At 41.8% G+C, this 15,503-nt stretch overlaps 1 protein-coding gene across 1 annotated transcript in view; it reads right to left on the reverse strand.

Annotated features, from left to right (window-relative positions):
- The window catches only part of LOC311136907 (semaphorin-3D-like), a 69,262-nt gene that overhangs the window by 15,254 nt on the left and 38,505 nt on the right, over positions 1-15,503 (reverse strand). The window contains exons 9-17 of the mRNA XM_084171222.1: positions 12,492-12,606; positions 12,292-12,361; positions 11,824-11,968; positions 9,715-9,937; positions 9,290-9,378; positions 8,839-8,880; positions 6,418-6,575; positions 2,263-2,327; positions 2,023-2,162 (exon numbers count right to left, since the gene is read on the reverse strand). Of these exons, the coding sequence (XP_084027348.1) occupies positions 2,023-2,162; positions 2,263-2,327; positions 6,418-6,575; positions 8,839-8,880; positions 9,290-9,378; positions 9,715-9,937; positions 11,824-11,968; positions 12,292-12,361; positions 12,492-12,606 (1,047 nt within the window). The remainder of the gene's footprint in view (positions 1-2,022; positions 2,163-2,262; positions 2,328-6,417; positions 6,576-8,838; positions 8,881-9,289; positions 9,379-9,714; positions 9,938-11,823; positions 11,969-12,291; positions 12,362-12,491; positions 12,607-15,503) is intronic.

A 15,503-nucleotide genomic window follows, 5' to 3' on the forward strand; every position in this document is an offset into this window, starting at 1 on the left:
ACGTATCTTGTGATGTGGACAAAGTATTGTGGCCAGACCCAGCCCGGAGAAGAGATGAAGCGTAGCTTAGCACTGGTGACTGCCCACCCCCCTACCAATTCCTGGACTGCCCCCCGGGACCCCACACACACAATTGTGTTCTTTACTGTATTCTAAAGAATATACTTTTGGTTTACATATGTTTATGGTTTTGTTGTGTGCTACTGTATACAACAGTAATGTTTGGCCTAATAAATATTTTCTGTTTCTACATTGCATTGGTGTTTACAGTGTACTTGTTACCCCTCTCAGCAGATTACTTTCACTGTAGAACATTGTATTGAAATGTAGATATAAGCCTATGAAAGACCAAAGAGCTTTAGATTTAGAACAACAGTGTTTACATGGTATATCCAAAAATGTACTATTATGAAAGAAGTGTTTGCCATTTGATGCAAATGCTTCATTCTGACATGTGTTTACGGCATTTTGAATGCAGTGTTACATTTTGAAGGAGATGTGAGGCATTTTGCATTTTGTGTGTGCAGTTTTGGGAATTGTGTGTAGAGTTTTGAAAAAAGGAGACATAGTTTTGAAAACGTGTGTAAGCAGTTGGAAAAAACTGTAAATGTAAATGTAATGTAATGGAAAGGCAAAGACATCATGGAGGACGAGGACACTTGTTTACAGATGTACAAGAGACTGCAATTATAAATATGGTTTTGGCCAACAATGCAATTAGGATTCGAGAGATAAGAGAGTATATCTTCAATAATGACACCATATTTAACAACATCATTGCTGTAAGCCTGTCGACCATACAACGCATCCTCCAATGGCACCAAGTGACTATGAAACAACTTTACAAGGTGCCATTTGAGAGAAACTCTGACAGAGTCAAGAATCTGCGACATGACTTTGTAGAGGTACAATGTTAGTTTTCACCGGGCTGTTCTGGTCCAAAATTGGTTTGCCACCCATCCACAATTTATAGTTTTGTACCTAACCCCATATTCACCTTTTCTAAATCCCATAGAGGAATTCTTCTCAGCCTGGCGCTGGAAAGTGTATGATCGCCAACCCTATGCCCGCATGCCGCTTCTCCAGGCAATGGAGGACGCATGTGGGGACATAGAGGTTGCCTCTGTCCAAGGTTGGATACGCCATGCTAGGAGATACTTCCCTCGATGTTTGGCAAGAGAAAACGTATCTTGTGATGTGGACGAAGTATTGTGGCCAGACCCAGCCCGGAGAAGAGATGAAGCGTAGCTTAGCACTGGTGACCCCCCCTACCAATTCCTGGACTGCCCCCCCGGGACCCCACACACACAATTATGTTCTTTACTGTATTCTAAAGAATATACTTTTGGTTTACATATGTTTATGGTTTTGTTGTATGCTACTGTATACAACAGTAATGTTTGTAATGTTTTCTGTTTCTACATTGCATTGGTGTTTACAGTGTACTTGTTACCCCTCTCAGCAGATTACTTTCACTGTAGAACATTGTATTGAAATGTAGATATAAGCCTATGAAAGACCAAAGAGCTTTAGATTGAGAACAACAGTGTTTACATGGTATATCCAAAAATTAGCTATTATGAAAGAAGTGTTTGCCATTTAATGCAAATGCTTCATTCTGACATGTGTTTATGGCATTTTGAATGCAGTGTTACATTTTGAAGGAGATGTGAGGCATTTTTCATTTTGTGTGTGCAGTTTTGGGAATTGTGTGTAGAGTTTTGAAAAAAGGAGCAAGTTTTGAAAACGTGTGTAAGCAGTTGGAAAAAACTAAACTACGAAGTATTACATTAACACTCAAAATGTAACACCATAATCAGAGTACTTTCTACACTCTGTAGAGTGGGACCATATTTTATCTGAAGTAGTGTTAAAATGAACTCTTTAAGTGTTGATTTATCGCTGCAACATGTACTGTGTACACAATTCATGTGGATGGTCTATTTTGAGATCAAAACGACGACTATTGCCGAAAAGTTTGAATCCCTGTGTGTGTGTTTGCTTGTGTGCGTGCTGTCTCACCTCCTCTCTGTGTTCAGCTCCAGGTCTGTGTATGAACCAGCGTATGGTGGCCTGTTGTGATTTGGGAAGACACTCCAGGAAGGTCGAGTTATTCTCCACCCCAAACATGATCCTCTCCTCCACCCTGCCTCCATGCAGAGCTGAGAACACAGAAATAAATTCATGAAGTGTTAACATGTTATATCGGGATTGGCTGAGCAACACACACGAGAGGGAAGCATATGTTGTGTTATCACTTACTGTCATCTGTGTCCCAACACTGGCTGGAAGGGTCGCCATGTTTAATGTCTTGTCTCCTTGCTCTCCTGTCAATCCAAAATGCATACATAAACCCACACACACATGCCACAGGGTCGGGGTGAAAGGTAAATAAAGGTAATAAGGTCACGTCCTGCTGTCAAGGCAATGTTTGGCTGCATACATAAATTCTTCAGTGTGAGGTGAGTTCATTGTAGTTAGCCTACAGCAAGACCAGGGGCAACATTTTACTCTTCTAAACGCTCACACAAAATGGTGCCTGTGTGTGTCCTGAGTTGCTGTTTTCCAGGGGTTTCTATTATAGGTAACAGGAGTTACTTCAGGCTGTGATTTAAGCTGCTCTGTCTGTCATGATAACCCTGTTAAATCTGTCTAACATACTGAACATCCTGACAACAACCACATATGGACAACACACTGAACCCAACAACTGACAACCACAGACAGATAACACACTGAACCCAAATACAGACAGCCACATTTGGATAACACACTGAACCCAATACCCAGGTATTCAAGTGTTTTGGACAAAGACTAGAGATACCAAAGCTGCCTCTCTCTCTGAAAGCTATGGATGTATCTATGGATGTTTACACAGTCAACCACATACATTCTATAAATTGAGCTTGAACCTGAGCTACAGTGGCTTGGGAAAGTATTCACCCCTTTGGCATTTTTCCTATTTTGTTGCCATACAACCTGGAATTAAAATGGATTTTTGGGGGGTTTGTATCATTTGATTTACACAACATGCCTACCACTTTGAAGATGCAAAATATTTGAAACAAACAAGAAATAAGACAAAAAGAAAACTTGAGCGTGCATAATTATTCACCCCCCCAAAGTCAATACTTTGTAGAGCCACCTTTTGCAGCAATTACAGCTGCAAGTCTCTTGGGGTATGTCTCTATAAGCTTGGCACATCTAGCCACTGGGATTCTTGCCCATTCTTCAAGGCAAAAATGCTCCAGCTCCTTCAATTTGGATGGGTTCCGCTGGTGTACAGCAATCTTCACGTCATACCACATATTCTCAATTGGATTGAGGTCTGATCTTTGACTAGGCCATTCCAAGACATTTAAATGTTTCCCCTTAAAACACTTGAGTGTTGCTTTAGCAGTATGCTTAGGGTCATTGTCCTGCTGGAAGGTGAACCTCGGTGTCCCAGTCTCAAATCTCTGGAAGACTGAAACAGGTTTCCCTCAAGAATTTCCCTGTATTTAGTGCTATCCATAGTTCCTTCAATTCTGACCAGTTTCCCAGTCCCTACCGATGAAAAACATCCCCACAGCATGATGCTTCCACCACCATGCTTCACTGTGGGGATGGTGTACTCTGGGTGATGAGAGGTGTTGGGTTTGTGCCAGACATAGCGTTTTCCTTGATGGCCAAAAAGCTCAATTTTAGTCTCATCTGACCAGAGTACCTTCTTCCATATGTTTGGGGAGTCTCCCACATGCCTTTTGGTGAACACCAAACGTGTTTGCTCATTTTTTCTTTAAGCAATGGCTTTTTTCTGGCCACTCTTCCGTAAAGCCCAGCTCTGTGGAGTGTACGGCTTAAAGTGGTCCTATGGACAGATACTCCAATCTCCGCTGTGTGGGGTGGAAAGGTAGCTTAGTGGTTAAGAGCATTGTGCCAGTAACCAAAAGGTTGCTGGTTCTAATCCCCGAGCCGACTAGGTGAAAAATATGTCTGTGCCCTTGAGCAAGGCACTTAACCCTAGTTGCTCTGGATAAGTGTGTCTGCTAAATGACAATAAAAAATATTTGGTTTCTTTGTTGCCTCTCTGATTAATGCCCTCCTTGGCTGGTCTGTGAGTTTTGGTGGGCGGCCCTCTCTTGGCAGGTTTGTTGTGGTGTCATATTCTTTCCATTCTTTCTTTCCATCCGTGGGATGTTCAAAGTTTCGGATATTTTTTATAACCCAACCCTGATCTGTACTTCACCACAACTTTGTCCCTGACCTGTTTGGAGAGCTCCTTGTTCTTCATGGTGCTGCTTGCTTGGTGGTGTCCCTTGCTTAGTGGTGTAGCAGACTCTGGGGCCTTTCGGAACAGGTGTATATATACTGAGATCATGTGACTTTATTTAACTCATTATGTGACTTCTGAAGGTCTGGTTGCACCAGATCTTATTTAGGGGCTTCATAGCAAAGGGGGTGAATACATATGCACGCACCACTTTTCCGATATTAATTTTTTTGAATTTTTTATTTAACCAATTTGGACAATTTTGTGTATGTCCATTACATGAAATCCAAATAAAAATCCATTTAAGTTACAGGTTGTAATGCAACAAAATAGGAAAAATGCCAAGGGGGATGAATACTTTTGCAAGGCACTGTATATGCCTCCCTATATCGTTTTCTACATTTACATTTTACATTTTAGTCATTTTAGCAGACGCTCTTATCCAGAGCGACTTACAGTTAGTGAGTGCATACATTATATATTTTTTTCTTTCTCTCTTTTGCTCTCTCCCCGTCTCTCACCATCTCTCTCTATCCGCCATAGATTTAGGTAATGTGTAGAGTTTTGGGCCACTGCTATAGTCTGACTAGGCTACTTATTCTGGACACACACACACACAAAGAGGACAACGGAGAGTAACAGTAACATTAATCATTAGCCCATCAGAGAGATTCTAATCAATGCTTCTGACCTAAGAGAGAGAGAAAGAGGTAGGTGAATACCCCTATGGCACAGAGAAACGCTGAAGAAACAAAAGCCCACCAAAAATAAAATAAAGAAAATATCTGAACACTCTATTACAGTCCCTAGAGCCCTGAATTGGGACAAAAATAGGGCAAGGTCAGGTAAGAGATAAACTTTCTCTCTTCTTCAGGTTCATTAAATCATGCTTGTGGACGTCTTCACATTCCTGATCTGACAGTGAAAGATGAACGTGTCAGAGTAAATGACAAATATACCTCATTTCATGGATAACTAAGAGGTAATCTATTGATCCTGAGGCCTGCTATGGTTCAGATACCTTAGATGAAAGGAATAGCAATGTGGCACAGCTGTTGTATATGCTCCTGTATAGTTTATTTGTTCTTCAGGCTACAAAATGTTATATTCATATATGGGAGAATATGCATTCGCCAAAAATACATCTGAACGGATTTCTGCAAATATGTCAATACCAATTGGGAGTCATCTTACATTTGAGAAATGTACAGTCCTATTGGTCAAACAACCATGAAAAGGTAGGCTCTCTCCCTCAGTTATGCACATCAACAACAAAAAGATCAACAACTAATGCGAGCCAGAGAAAGATGAGCTAAAATCTAACGAAGGAACATTAGAGAAACCCTCTCAAATGTATTAAATTAGTTGCCCGTCAAAATTGCACTTATAGACGATGGGGAATTGTAGCCTACTCGTCCTTCTGCAGCTTGCCTGCCAACAATGCTAGCTAGCTACTTCCAGACACAAATGAGAAAACACCTTACTCTGACCATTTTACTCGCCCTAGCAGAGCTGGTCAGCTATTTACATGTTATCTAGAGCATTCTTGACTAACTATTACTTTCGTTGCCTACGTTTACTGACACTGGTCGGTCATATTCTGTGGGTGCTGCGTGTTCGTAAATTCATCAGTTAGTCTGCGCTCTGGCACAATCAAAACCTCTTATAAAGTTGAGGCAAATAGAACCTATTTGATATTGATATTATGATTGTGTGTTTGTTTCATATCTGCAAAGTAGCTAAAATGCTGTCAGTTCCACTTTAAGTGCCTTTGAACGGGGTATGGTAGTAGGTGCCAGGCGCACTGGTTTGTGTCAAGAACTGCAAAGCTGCTGTGTTTTTCACACCCAACAGTTTCCCATGTGTATCAAGAATGGTCCACCACCCAAAGGATATCCAGCCAACTTGACACAACTGTGGGAAGCGTTGGAGTCAACATGGGCCAGCATCCCTGTGGAACGCTTTCGACACCTTGTAGAGTCCATGTCCCGATGAATTGAGGCTGTTCTGAGGGCAAAAGGGGGGCCGTGAAACTCAATATCAGGAAGGTGTTCTTAATGTTTTGTACACTCATTGTATGCCTGTGTGTGCGTGCGTGCTTGTGTGTGTTTCTGTATGTGTGTGTTTGTGTGTGTGTTTTGTGTGTGTGTGTGTGTGTACTCTACCTCTTGGATGCAGGGATGTATCGTGAGCAGGTGTATCCATCCCAGGCACAGTAGGGGTCTCTGGCGAGGCAGCACTCTGCACACACCTGACCATACAGGTGACACCTGCTCAGTGACACCTGGGCTAGCCCCGCCCCCGAACCCACATATAGCTGTTGCTATGGAGACAGAGATGGAGAGAACAAACAACCTCAGAGAAGGGTACAGTCCAGCACACCTGGTTCAACTAATCAACTAATCACCTTGTTATATGTTGTTGTTTACACTATACTATGGTTCATTGTGGTAAAATATATCTGTTCTTCTGATCTCCATTTTGGAAAGTGTGTGTGTCCATATGAGTGCACATGTGTGATTTAGTACACCCACATGTCCAGCGGTATATAGCACAGTATCCTCAGGGTTCTAACCTCCAATTATTATTACTGGAAGTCAACCCTATAACTCTAAAGCTTGTTTAAATGACAAAACCTTCAACAACACATGATAGAGAGAGAGCGAGAGAGAAAGAGAGAAAGCGCGAGAGAGAGAGAGAGAGAGAGAGAGAGAGAGAGAGAGAGAGAGAGAGAGCGAGAGAGAGAGATGTTTTGTATGGATCTGTCGGGACTCGTCTGAACCAGGGATTCCAAAACAAACTCTGAACGGAAACATGGAAAACACTGGGGGATGGGCTATGATGAGATGAAAACACACACACACACACACACACACACACACACACACACACACAGGCTGTGGCAGATGAAGGGAGGCTGTGATTGGAGTTGAAGGGTCTGCTGACATCCCGGACCCTCAGATAACGAGGGAGGAGAGGAGAGGGGGAGGGAGGGACAAGGGAAGGATGAGAGGGGAGGAGGAGGGGGACAGAAGGGAAAGTGAGTGGGAAGGTGGCTGTGGAAGATGCAGGTAGAAGCACTGAGCCTGATGTACAGGGCATTCGAAAAGTATTCAGACCCCTTCCCTTTTTCCACATTTTGTTAAATTATAGCCTTATTCTAAAATTGATTAAATAAAAACAAATCCTCATCAATCTACACACAATACCCCATAATGACAAAGCGAAAAGTTTTTATATTTTTTTGCTAATTTATTAAAAATAAAAAACAGAAATAACTTTTTACATAAGTATTCAGACCCTTTGATATGACACTCGAAATTGAGCTCAAGTGCTTCCTGTTTTCATTGATCATCCTTGAGTTTTTCTACAATTTGATTGGAGTCCACCTGTGGTAAATTCAATTGATGTGACATTATTTGGAAAGGCACACACCTGTCTATATAAGCTCCCACAGTTGGCAGTGCATGTCAGAGCAAAAACCAAGCAATGAGGTCAAAGGAATTGTCCGTAGAGCTCCGTAATGTCTGCAGCATTAAAGGTCCCCAAGAACACAGAGGCCTCCATCATTCTCAAATTGAAGAAGTTTGGAACCACCAAAACTCTTCCTAGAGCTGGCCGCCCGGACAAACTGAGCAATCGGGGGAGAAGGGCCTTGATCAAGAAGGTGCCCAAGAACCCGATGGTCACTCTGACAGAGCTCCAGAGTTCCTCTGTGGAGATGGGAGAAACTTCCAGAAGGACAACCATCTCTACAGCACTCCACCAATCAGGCCTTTACAGTAGAGTGGCCAGACGGAAGCCACTGCTCAGTAAAAAGAACATGACAGCCTGCTTGGAGTTTGCCTAAAGGACTCTCAGACCATGAGAAACAAGATTCTCTGGTCTGATGAAACCAAAATTGAACTCTTTGGCCTGAATGCCAAGCGTCATGTCTGAAGGAAACCTGGCACCATCCCTAGGGTGAAGCATGGTGGTGGCAGCATCATGCTGTGGGGATGTTTGTCAGCTGCAGGGACTGGGAGACTAGTCAGGATCGAGGGAAAGATGAACGGAGCAAAGTACAGAGAAATACTTGATGAAAACCTGCTCAGGAGAGTGCTCAGGACCTCAGACTGGGGCGAAGGTTCACCTTCCAACAGGACATCGACCCTAAGCACACAGCCAAGACAATGCAGGAGTGGCTTCGAATGGGAGAAACTCCCCAAATACAGGTGTGCTAAGCTTGTAGCGTCATACCCAAGAAGCCTTGAGGCTGTAATCGCTGCCAAAGGTGCTTCAATAAATACTGAGTAAAGGGTCTGAATACTTATGTAAATGTGATGTTTCCGTTTTTAATTTTTTATACATTTGCAAAAAATTATAAAAACCTGTTTTTGCTTTGTCATTATGGGGTATTGTGTGTGGACTGATTAGGAAAATAAACAATTTAATACATTTTAGAATAAGGCTGTAACGTAACAAAATGTGGAAAAAGTCAAGGGGTCTGAATACTTCCTGAATGCACTGTATATTGTAGCTATATGAGAAATGTAGGGAGGGGTGGAGATGGAAAGGAGGGATACAGAGAAGAGGGGTGTTCTTACCTGTTTAGAAGAGATCTCCATACTTAGGATGGGAGTGGGAGTCTGGAGGAGAAAGTAACCATTATATCCACTACACACACATATACACAGATTCATACTTTAATACGTAAAGCAGTTAGCTAATTAGTTCTGCTTGAGAAGAACCAAGCTCTCTTTCCTGCCACAGAGCTGACTTCATGTTAGGGAGGTCAACCAATGAGTCTGTGAATCAATGTGAGAAAAGGAACTCACTCTATCTCTGTGATTCTAGACAAACACACCAACTCTCCTCTCTGTACCCCTAGATCTACTGCTGTGTGTTTAGAATAGAAGGACATTAATATTTTACTGCTCTTTGATGAGCTGACAACCCCTTGAGAGAAACAAGTACAGTGTTTGTCTTAAAAAAGTTCACATCAGGTTCAAACAGGCTTCGGGGGAACAGAATGAACTCTCTGTGTGTGTTTGTTACCTGGAACACCTGGAGCTCCTCCAAAATCACCTCCTCAGTGGACCAGTTCTCCTGAGTGATGCTCACCACCTTCAGAACTGAACCAGCATCTGAACACACACACACACACACATAAGAAACACATACATACATGGACACATGCACACAGTGTCCTTCTCTTTTGGAAACTTTCTAGTGAGAGAGTTCTACTGAAATGCGACTACTTGGCTCCAAACAGACTATGATGTTGTAGAGCTTTGAGCATTAGAGCAAAGATAAGGGGTTCATTGACTCATACACTGAAGAAACCTATTGCAACCGAACACAGTCTCCAACATTCAAACAGCCTTCAAACACATCAATATTAGATCATAAAAAAACAGAATTATGTGTGTGTTAGTGTGCGTCCGAGCATGTGTGTGGATGTGTGTGTTGGAATCTCTCACCTGTCCCCAGAAACATGATTTCATACAGTCCATCCTCAGCCATGACACGGTCCACCACTATCTGTGTCAGTGTGTAGTCGACACGTACACGTGTAAACAAGGGCCGGCCGGTCAGGGGGTAGACAGAGCGGAACATGAGGGGGTGGAAGCGGATGAAGCTTACCACCTCGTCTGAGAAGTCCTTGGTGGTTTTTATCCTGGGGTCATACGTCTTACTGGGACACTGAGGAAGGAAGATACTGTCAGTTTCTGAAAAGAGACATCAAATAATGTGTAGTTTCAGAGACTAAATGAGATGAACTGAAACAATTTATCTAGAGGTATAGAAAGTTCAGTCAACAAAAAGAGAGTATGGATGTCTACCTTAAAGCAAATACTGATCTAGGTACCTACTGGTAACACAGACATTTTTGGGATTCCCTGTCATTAGTTACAAGCATTTCGCTACACCCGCAATAACATCTGCTAAACACGTGTATGTGACAAATACATTTTAATTTGATTATTTTTCAGGTTTGCCAGTGGCCTCTGAATAACAGGTATGTGTCACCATCTGGTGGTGAGATGAGGTACTCCTCTAAATTAAGTACATCTGGAGCACACAATCCTTTAGTATATTTACATTTACATTTTAGTCATTTAGCAGACGCTCTTATCCAGAGCAACTTACAGTTAGTGAGTGCATACATTTTTCATACCGGTCTGTTCCTTTTACAATACAGTAATAAGCCATCAGTTTATGGCGCTATGCTTGTTGACTCTGGATTTTCTCTCTCTCTCTCTCTCTCTCTCTCTCTCTCTCTCTCTCTCTCTCTCTCTCTCTCTCTCTCTCTCTCTCTCTCTCTCTCTCTCTCTCTCTCTCTCTCTCTCTCTCTCTCTCTCTCTCTCTCTCTCTCTCTCTCACACACACACACACACACACACACACGTAAAGCACACACACACACACAATCTTGTTTAACTAACCTTGTGGGGACATAAAATGAATTCCCATTCAAAATCCTATTTTCCCTAACCCCTAAACCTAACCCTAACCGTAACACTAATTCTAACCCTAACCCTAATTCTAACCTTAACCCCAAACCCCATAGAAATAGCATTTTTCCTTGTGGGGACTGACAAAATGTCCCCAGTTGGTCAAATGTTTTGTTTGTTTACTATTCTTGTGGGGCATTCTGGTCCCCACAAGTATAGTTAAACATGTCCATAGCGGGTTAGTGTTTTTCATCATGAATCTTGTTCTGGAGGCAGCTCTGCCGAGAAGTCACTAGCTGGCACAGCCACAATTACATTTTTTTGTCATTTAGCAGACGCTCATCCAGGGAGACTTACAGTAGTGAGTTGATATATTTTCATTTTTACTGGTCCCCCGTGGGAATCGAACCCACAACCCTGGCATTGCAAGTGCCATGTTCTACCAACTGAGCCACACAATGTCATAAAATCAGATTTTAAACCTAACCCTAACCTTAACCCTAATCTTAACCACGCTACTCACCCTAATGCTTAACCTTAACCTTAAATGAATTTTTACAATATAGCCAATTTTTTCTTTGCAGCTGGCCCATCTAACAGAAATCACTCAGTTCTGCCTCAAGGACAAGACTCATCCCAATAAACGTCCACCTGCACACACACACACACACACACACACACCAGTCACAGTACCTCATGCTAATCAGTTCTACAAACACTGTGGAACAGGACACATACGGCGGTGATCACCGTGACGACTTAGTGACATCATCAAAGCTGCCTCCCAGACTGACGTTTATTATTGTTCATCAAGACAGAGACTGGGTCATATATCACACAACCTCACACACACACACACAAACACTTGCATGGTTTCACATATAAACGTTGACTTCTGTCACACACTCTCACAGACTATTAATTAATTATGCGCACAGGCACATGCAATAGATAGGTATTTATTATTGTTAATCAGGACTGTGTCATATATCAGGATTGGGTCATATTGTAAGCCATTTAAGAGGAGGGTATTTCCAAATTATCCTGAACAGAAACAATATGCAGTCAGCTTTCAGGCAGGAGGGAAATGGAGCGGGGTAGGGTTAGCAGAGATGAGCGTGTTTGTTTGTGTACCGTTCCAGGGCGAGGGTAAGGTATTCTCCCCTCATATTCTACCCAGCGATGGTCAGGTCCTTCCTTGTGAGCGTAGGGTCCGTTGAACACAGCTCGTATGTCAGCCATGCTGTACACACACACCGCCGAGCCACGGAACACAGAGCTGGGGGAGTAACACAGTACAGTGTAATAAGTATATTATAGTGGGAGAAATAAGCGGAGCGGTAGAGAGATGTCTCAGTAAGGTATGGTGTAAGGCAGTGTTTCCCGACTCCAGTCCTCCAGTACCCCCAACAGTACACATTTTTGTTGTTGCCCCGGACAAGTATACCTGATTCAACTTGTCAACTAATCATCAAGCCCTCCATGAGTTAAATCAGGTGAGTTTGTCTGGGGCTACAACAAAAATGTGTGCTGTAGAGGGTACTGGAGGACTGGAGTTGGGAAACACTGGTGTAAGGTATGGTGTACTAAGTGTAATTTTACCTGGAGGTGGTGAAGATTCCATACACTACAGGGTTCTTCTCATCTCTAGTGGGAAGCATGAATATGTCCTCTACAACACACACACACACACCGCACACAGACACAAACACAAAAGGTAAGAATGTGGCATTTAGTGCGCATGTGTTGTGTGTGTGTAAACATGGAAGCGTGTCAGGTGTGCGTGTGTGTTTGTGTCTTACGGAGCTCGTCAAAGTGTGTGTCCACTCCTTCAGGTCCAGGGATGGAACACACCAGTCTGGCTTTGAGGAAAGTCGTCCACTTATTGGTCAGACTCCTCAACCCTCCCACGTCATTCTGAAACACAACCACAACACAACCATAACACAATCATAGTCTGACACACAAATACAACTGAAATCAGGTTTAAAACCATGAAACAACCATAGTCTAGTCCAAAGACCTGACATATTAAGCATAACACAACAGCACACCTTTTTACAGACCTTGACATCTTAAACTCCTGTTTGAGACTAGTTTAAATAAACCCAGATAAAGACAGACACATGTACCTGGTTAAATGTGATTATTTAACTGGCAGAGGAATGAGGCCTGCTCATTAACGGTAATGATGACGGCAGTCAGAATAAACTGACAAAAGAGGGAGAGAGGACTGAAGAAGCAAATTACTGACAAGGAGGAGAGAATATGGTAGAGGGATTTAGTAGAACAAGAATAACAGTACGAAGGAGGAATTGAAGCCAGAAAAAAAGGAGAGAAATAAAACAAAAGAAATAGAAAGAGGAGGGAAGAATAATTGAAGGTAAACTAGCAAGCTCATTAATTATGCAGATATTCTAATTAGCATATGTATACCCCTGACTGAGTGCTCTTCTCAATAAAAAGTGCCGTTCTCTGGGCTAGGGCAGGAGTACTCAAGTATACATCTCAAGTACAGGGCCCCTTTATCCAGCACAAGGGCCCTAGACTAACCTCCCTATTGAACTTGGCCCGAAGACTATCTTAAATAGACACACAATTATAGAAAGAGTTAGGATAATGGCTTTAGCGTTTTCTAAATGGGATTATCTTCAAATGAAGCTCTGTTATTCCACTTATCCAGGGAGGAACCCCTCTATGGTCAGCTGTAGACACAGGAAAAGGAATCCCTCTCCTGCCTCTCCTGCCTCGCCGGCCTTAAAGCTTACTCCCAAGTCATAAACACTCCAAGTGCCTGTAACTGGGAATTTGGCAATAGAGCTTGGACTTTTTATTTTGGGAAGATGTGGCGACATAACGCAGTACAGGGACAGTCTCCCTACTACCAAAAAATACCAAACCTCAAATAGCTGGGAACTGAAACTGAATCTCTTCGTCCAGCAGTGGCCAGGAGCTTCCAATAGCACGTGTGGGTGCATACTTTTGTTCAAGCCAAGAAGTAAAACACCTGATTCAACTAAACAACCTGCTGTAGTCACAGAACTACACTGTAAAAAAAACTCCTGTTGATTTTACGATAACTTACTGGCAGCCAGTTACCTGTGAGTTACTGTAAAAAAAAAAGGTACAGTATGTTACCGTAAATTCCAAATAAAATTTGGCTTAACAGTACATTACTGAAAACTTTACAGCAGCGGTCTTCAACTTTTTCTTGCCCAGGGACCCCCTCCCAGGCAAATGGCAGCACAGGGACCCCCATCATATATTAACAAAAAATAAAAAAAATCTGGTCTTGTATTAACATCAGGTGAATGATAATGGTAAGGAGAATAATCAACATTTTAAAATGAATAGATTTGGTAGATTATAATTGGAGGAAGTGTACACTCTAACATAGCCTATTATACAGAAAGGTAACTCCAAACAAATTTTTTCTAAGAGCAGCTGTTTAGCTGGTTAAACAAAGGTTAGCCATGTTTTGGCAAAAAGGATTGTTCAAGTCAAGAAAGCTTACCACTTGCCGCACTTGCCGCACTGGTAGCCTATTTGCGGGTGCTTTTTCAAAGCCTATGTCAGATACACCAGTGTAATTGGCTCCAATTAGTGTAATTCAAAATGTGTTTATTCTGTTGTTGCTAGCGATATTCATAAAAAAATTGGAATAAAATATATGTATTTTTTTACTTTTCTTTCTATTTTCGATGTTAAACCAACGTTTGGAATTTACAGTAACATACTGTACCTTTTTTATTGTAACTTACAGGTAACTGGCTGCCAATAAGTTACCATAAAAACAACAGGATTTTTTTTACAGTGTAGAATTAGATTCTATTTCTATGGCTGTAGTCTCCATCTAGCCCCCAACAAGCCTGAGTAGAGCTTATGCTGTATCGCTTCACTAATTCAGCTCCTTCAGAACTGTGAACATGGAAGGAATAAGAGCTACGGGTAGGGGCTAGGGATAGAGGTAGAACCTAAAGAATGGGTAGGGGGCTAGAGTAGGGGCAGGACCAACATGGGACTGGACCAACTCTCCTACTGTCACCCTTACAAAGAAATAGCTGTTTTCACATGTTGAGCTTCAATTTAGCTAGTGAAACCATATTTTCACATGTATTACATTTTGAGTTCACATGTTAACACCACCTTTACACGTGAGGAGAATAACATGTGAATTGCAGTTCCATATGTGAAATGTGGGGTTTCACGTTAAAAACGTTCACGTGAGTATCGGATATGCGGTTTTACTAGTGAAAAACATTCACATGTAAAAATCACATTTGCCTTTTTCACATGTAAAACAACACATGAAAATCTCACTTTCACATGCGGAATTACAAGTGTAAAAATCTAATTTGCAGTTTCATATGTGAAAAGCTTTAACGTCATTGTTTTTCAAATCTGAACTTGCAATTCTAATTTGCAGTTTCACAAATAAGAAAACTCCACATTTACACCAATGTCAGAGTGAAGGAAAAGCAGCCAACAAGTGCTCAGCATATGTGGGAACTCCTTCAAGACTGTTGGAAAAGCATTCCAGGTGAAGCTGGTTGAGAGAATGCCAAGAGTTTGCAAAGCTGTCATCAAGGCAAAGGGTGGCTATTTGAAGAACCTCAAATATAAAATATATTTTGATTTGTTTAACACTTTTTTGGTTACTACATGATTCTATATGTGTTATTTCATAGTTTTGATGTCTTCACTATTATTCTACAATGTAAACATTTTTTTAAATAAACAAAAACCCTTGAATGAAGTGTCCAAACTTTTGACAGGTAGTGTATAAGAAATTCCTGACGCTTGTAAGAAATCCC

Source organism: Coregonus lavaretus (genome assembly GCF_964263955.1).
Source record: "Coregonus lavaretus genome assembly, chromosome: 11".
Lineage (NCBI taxonomy): Eukaryota > Metazoa > Chordata > Actinopteri > Salmoniformes > Salmonidae > Coregonus > Coregonus lavaretus.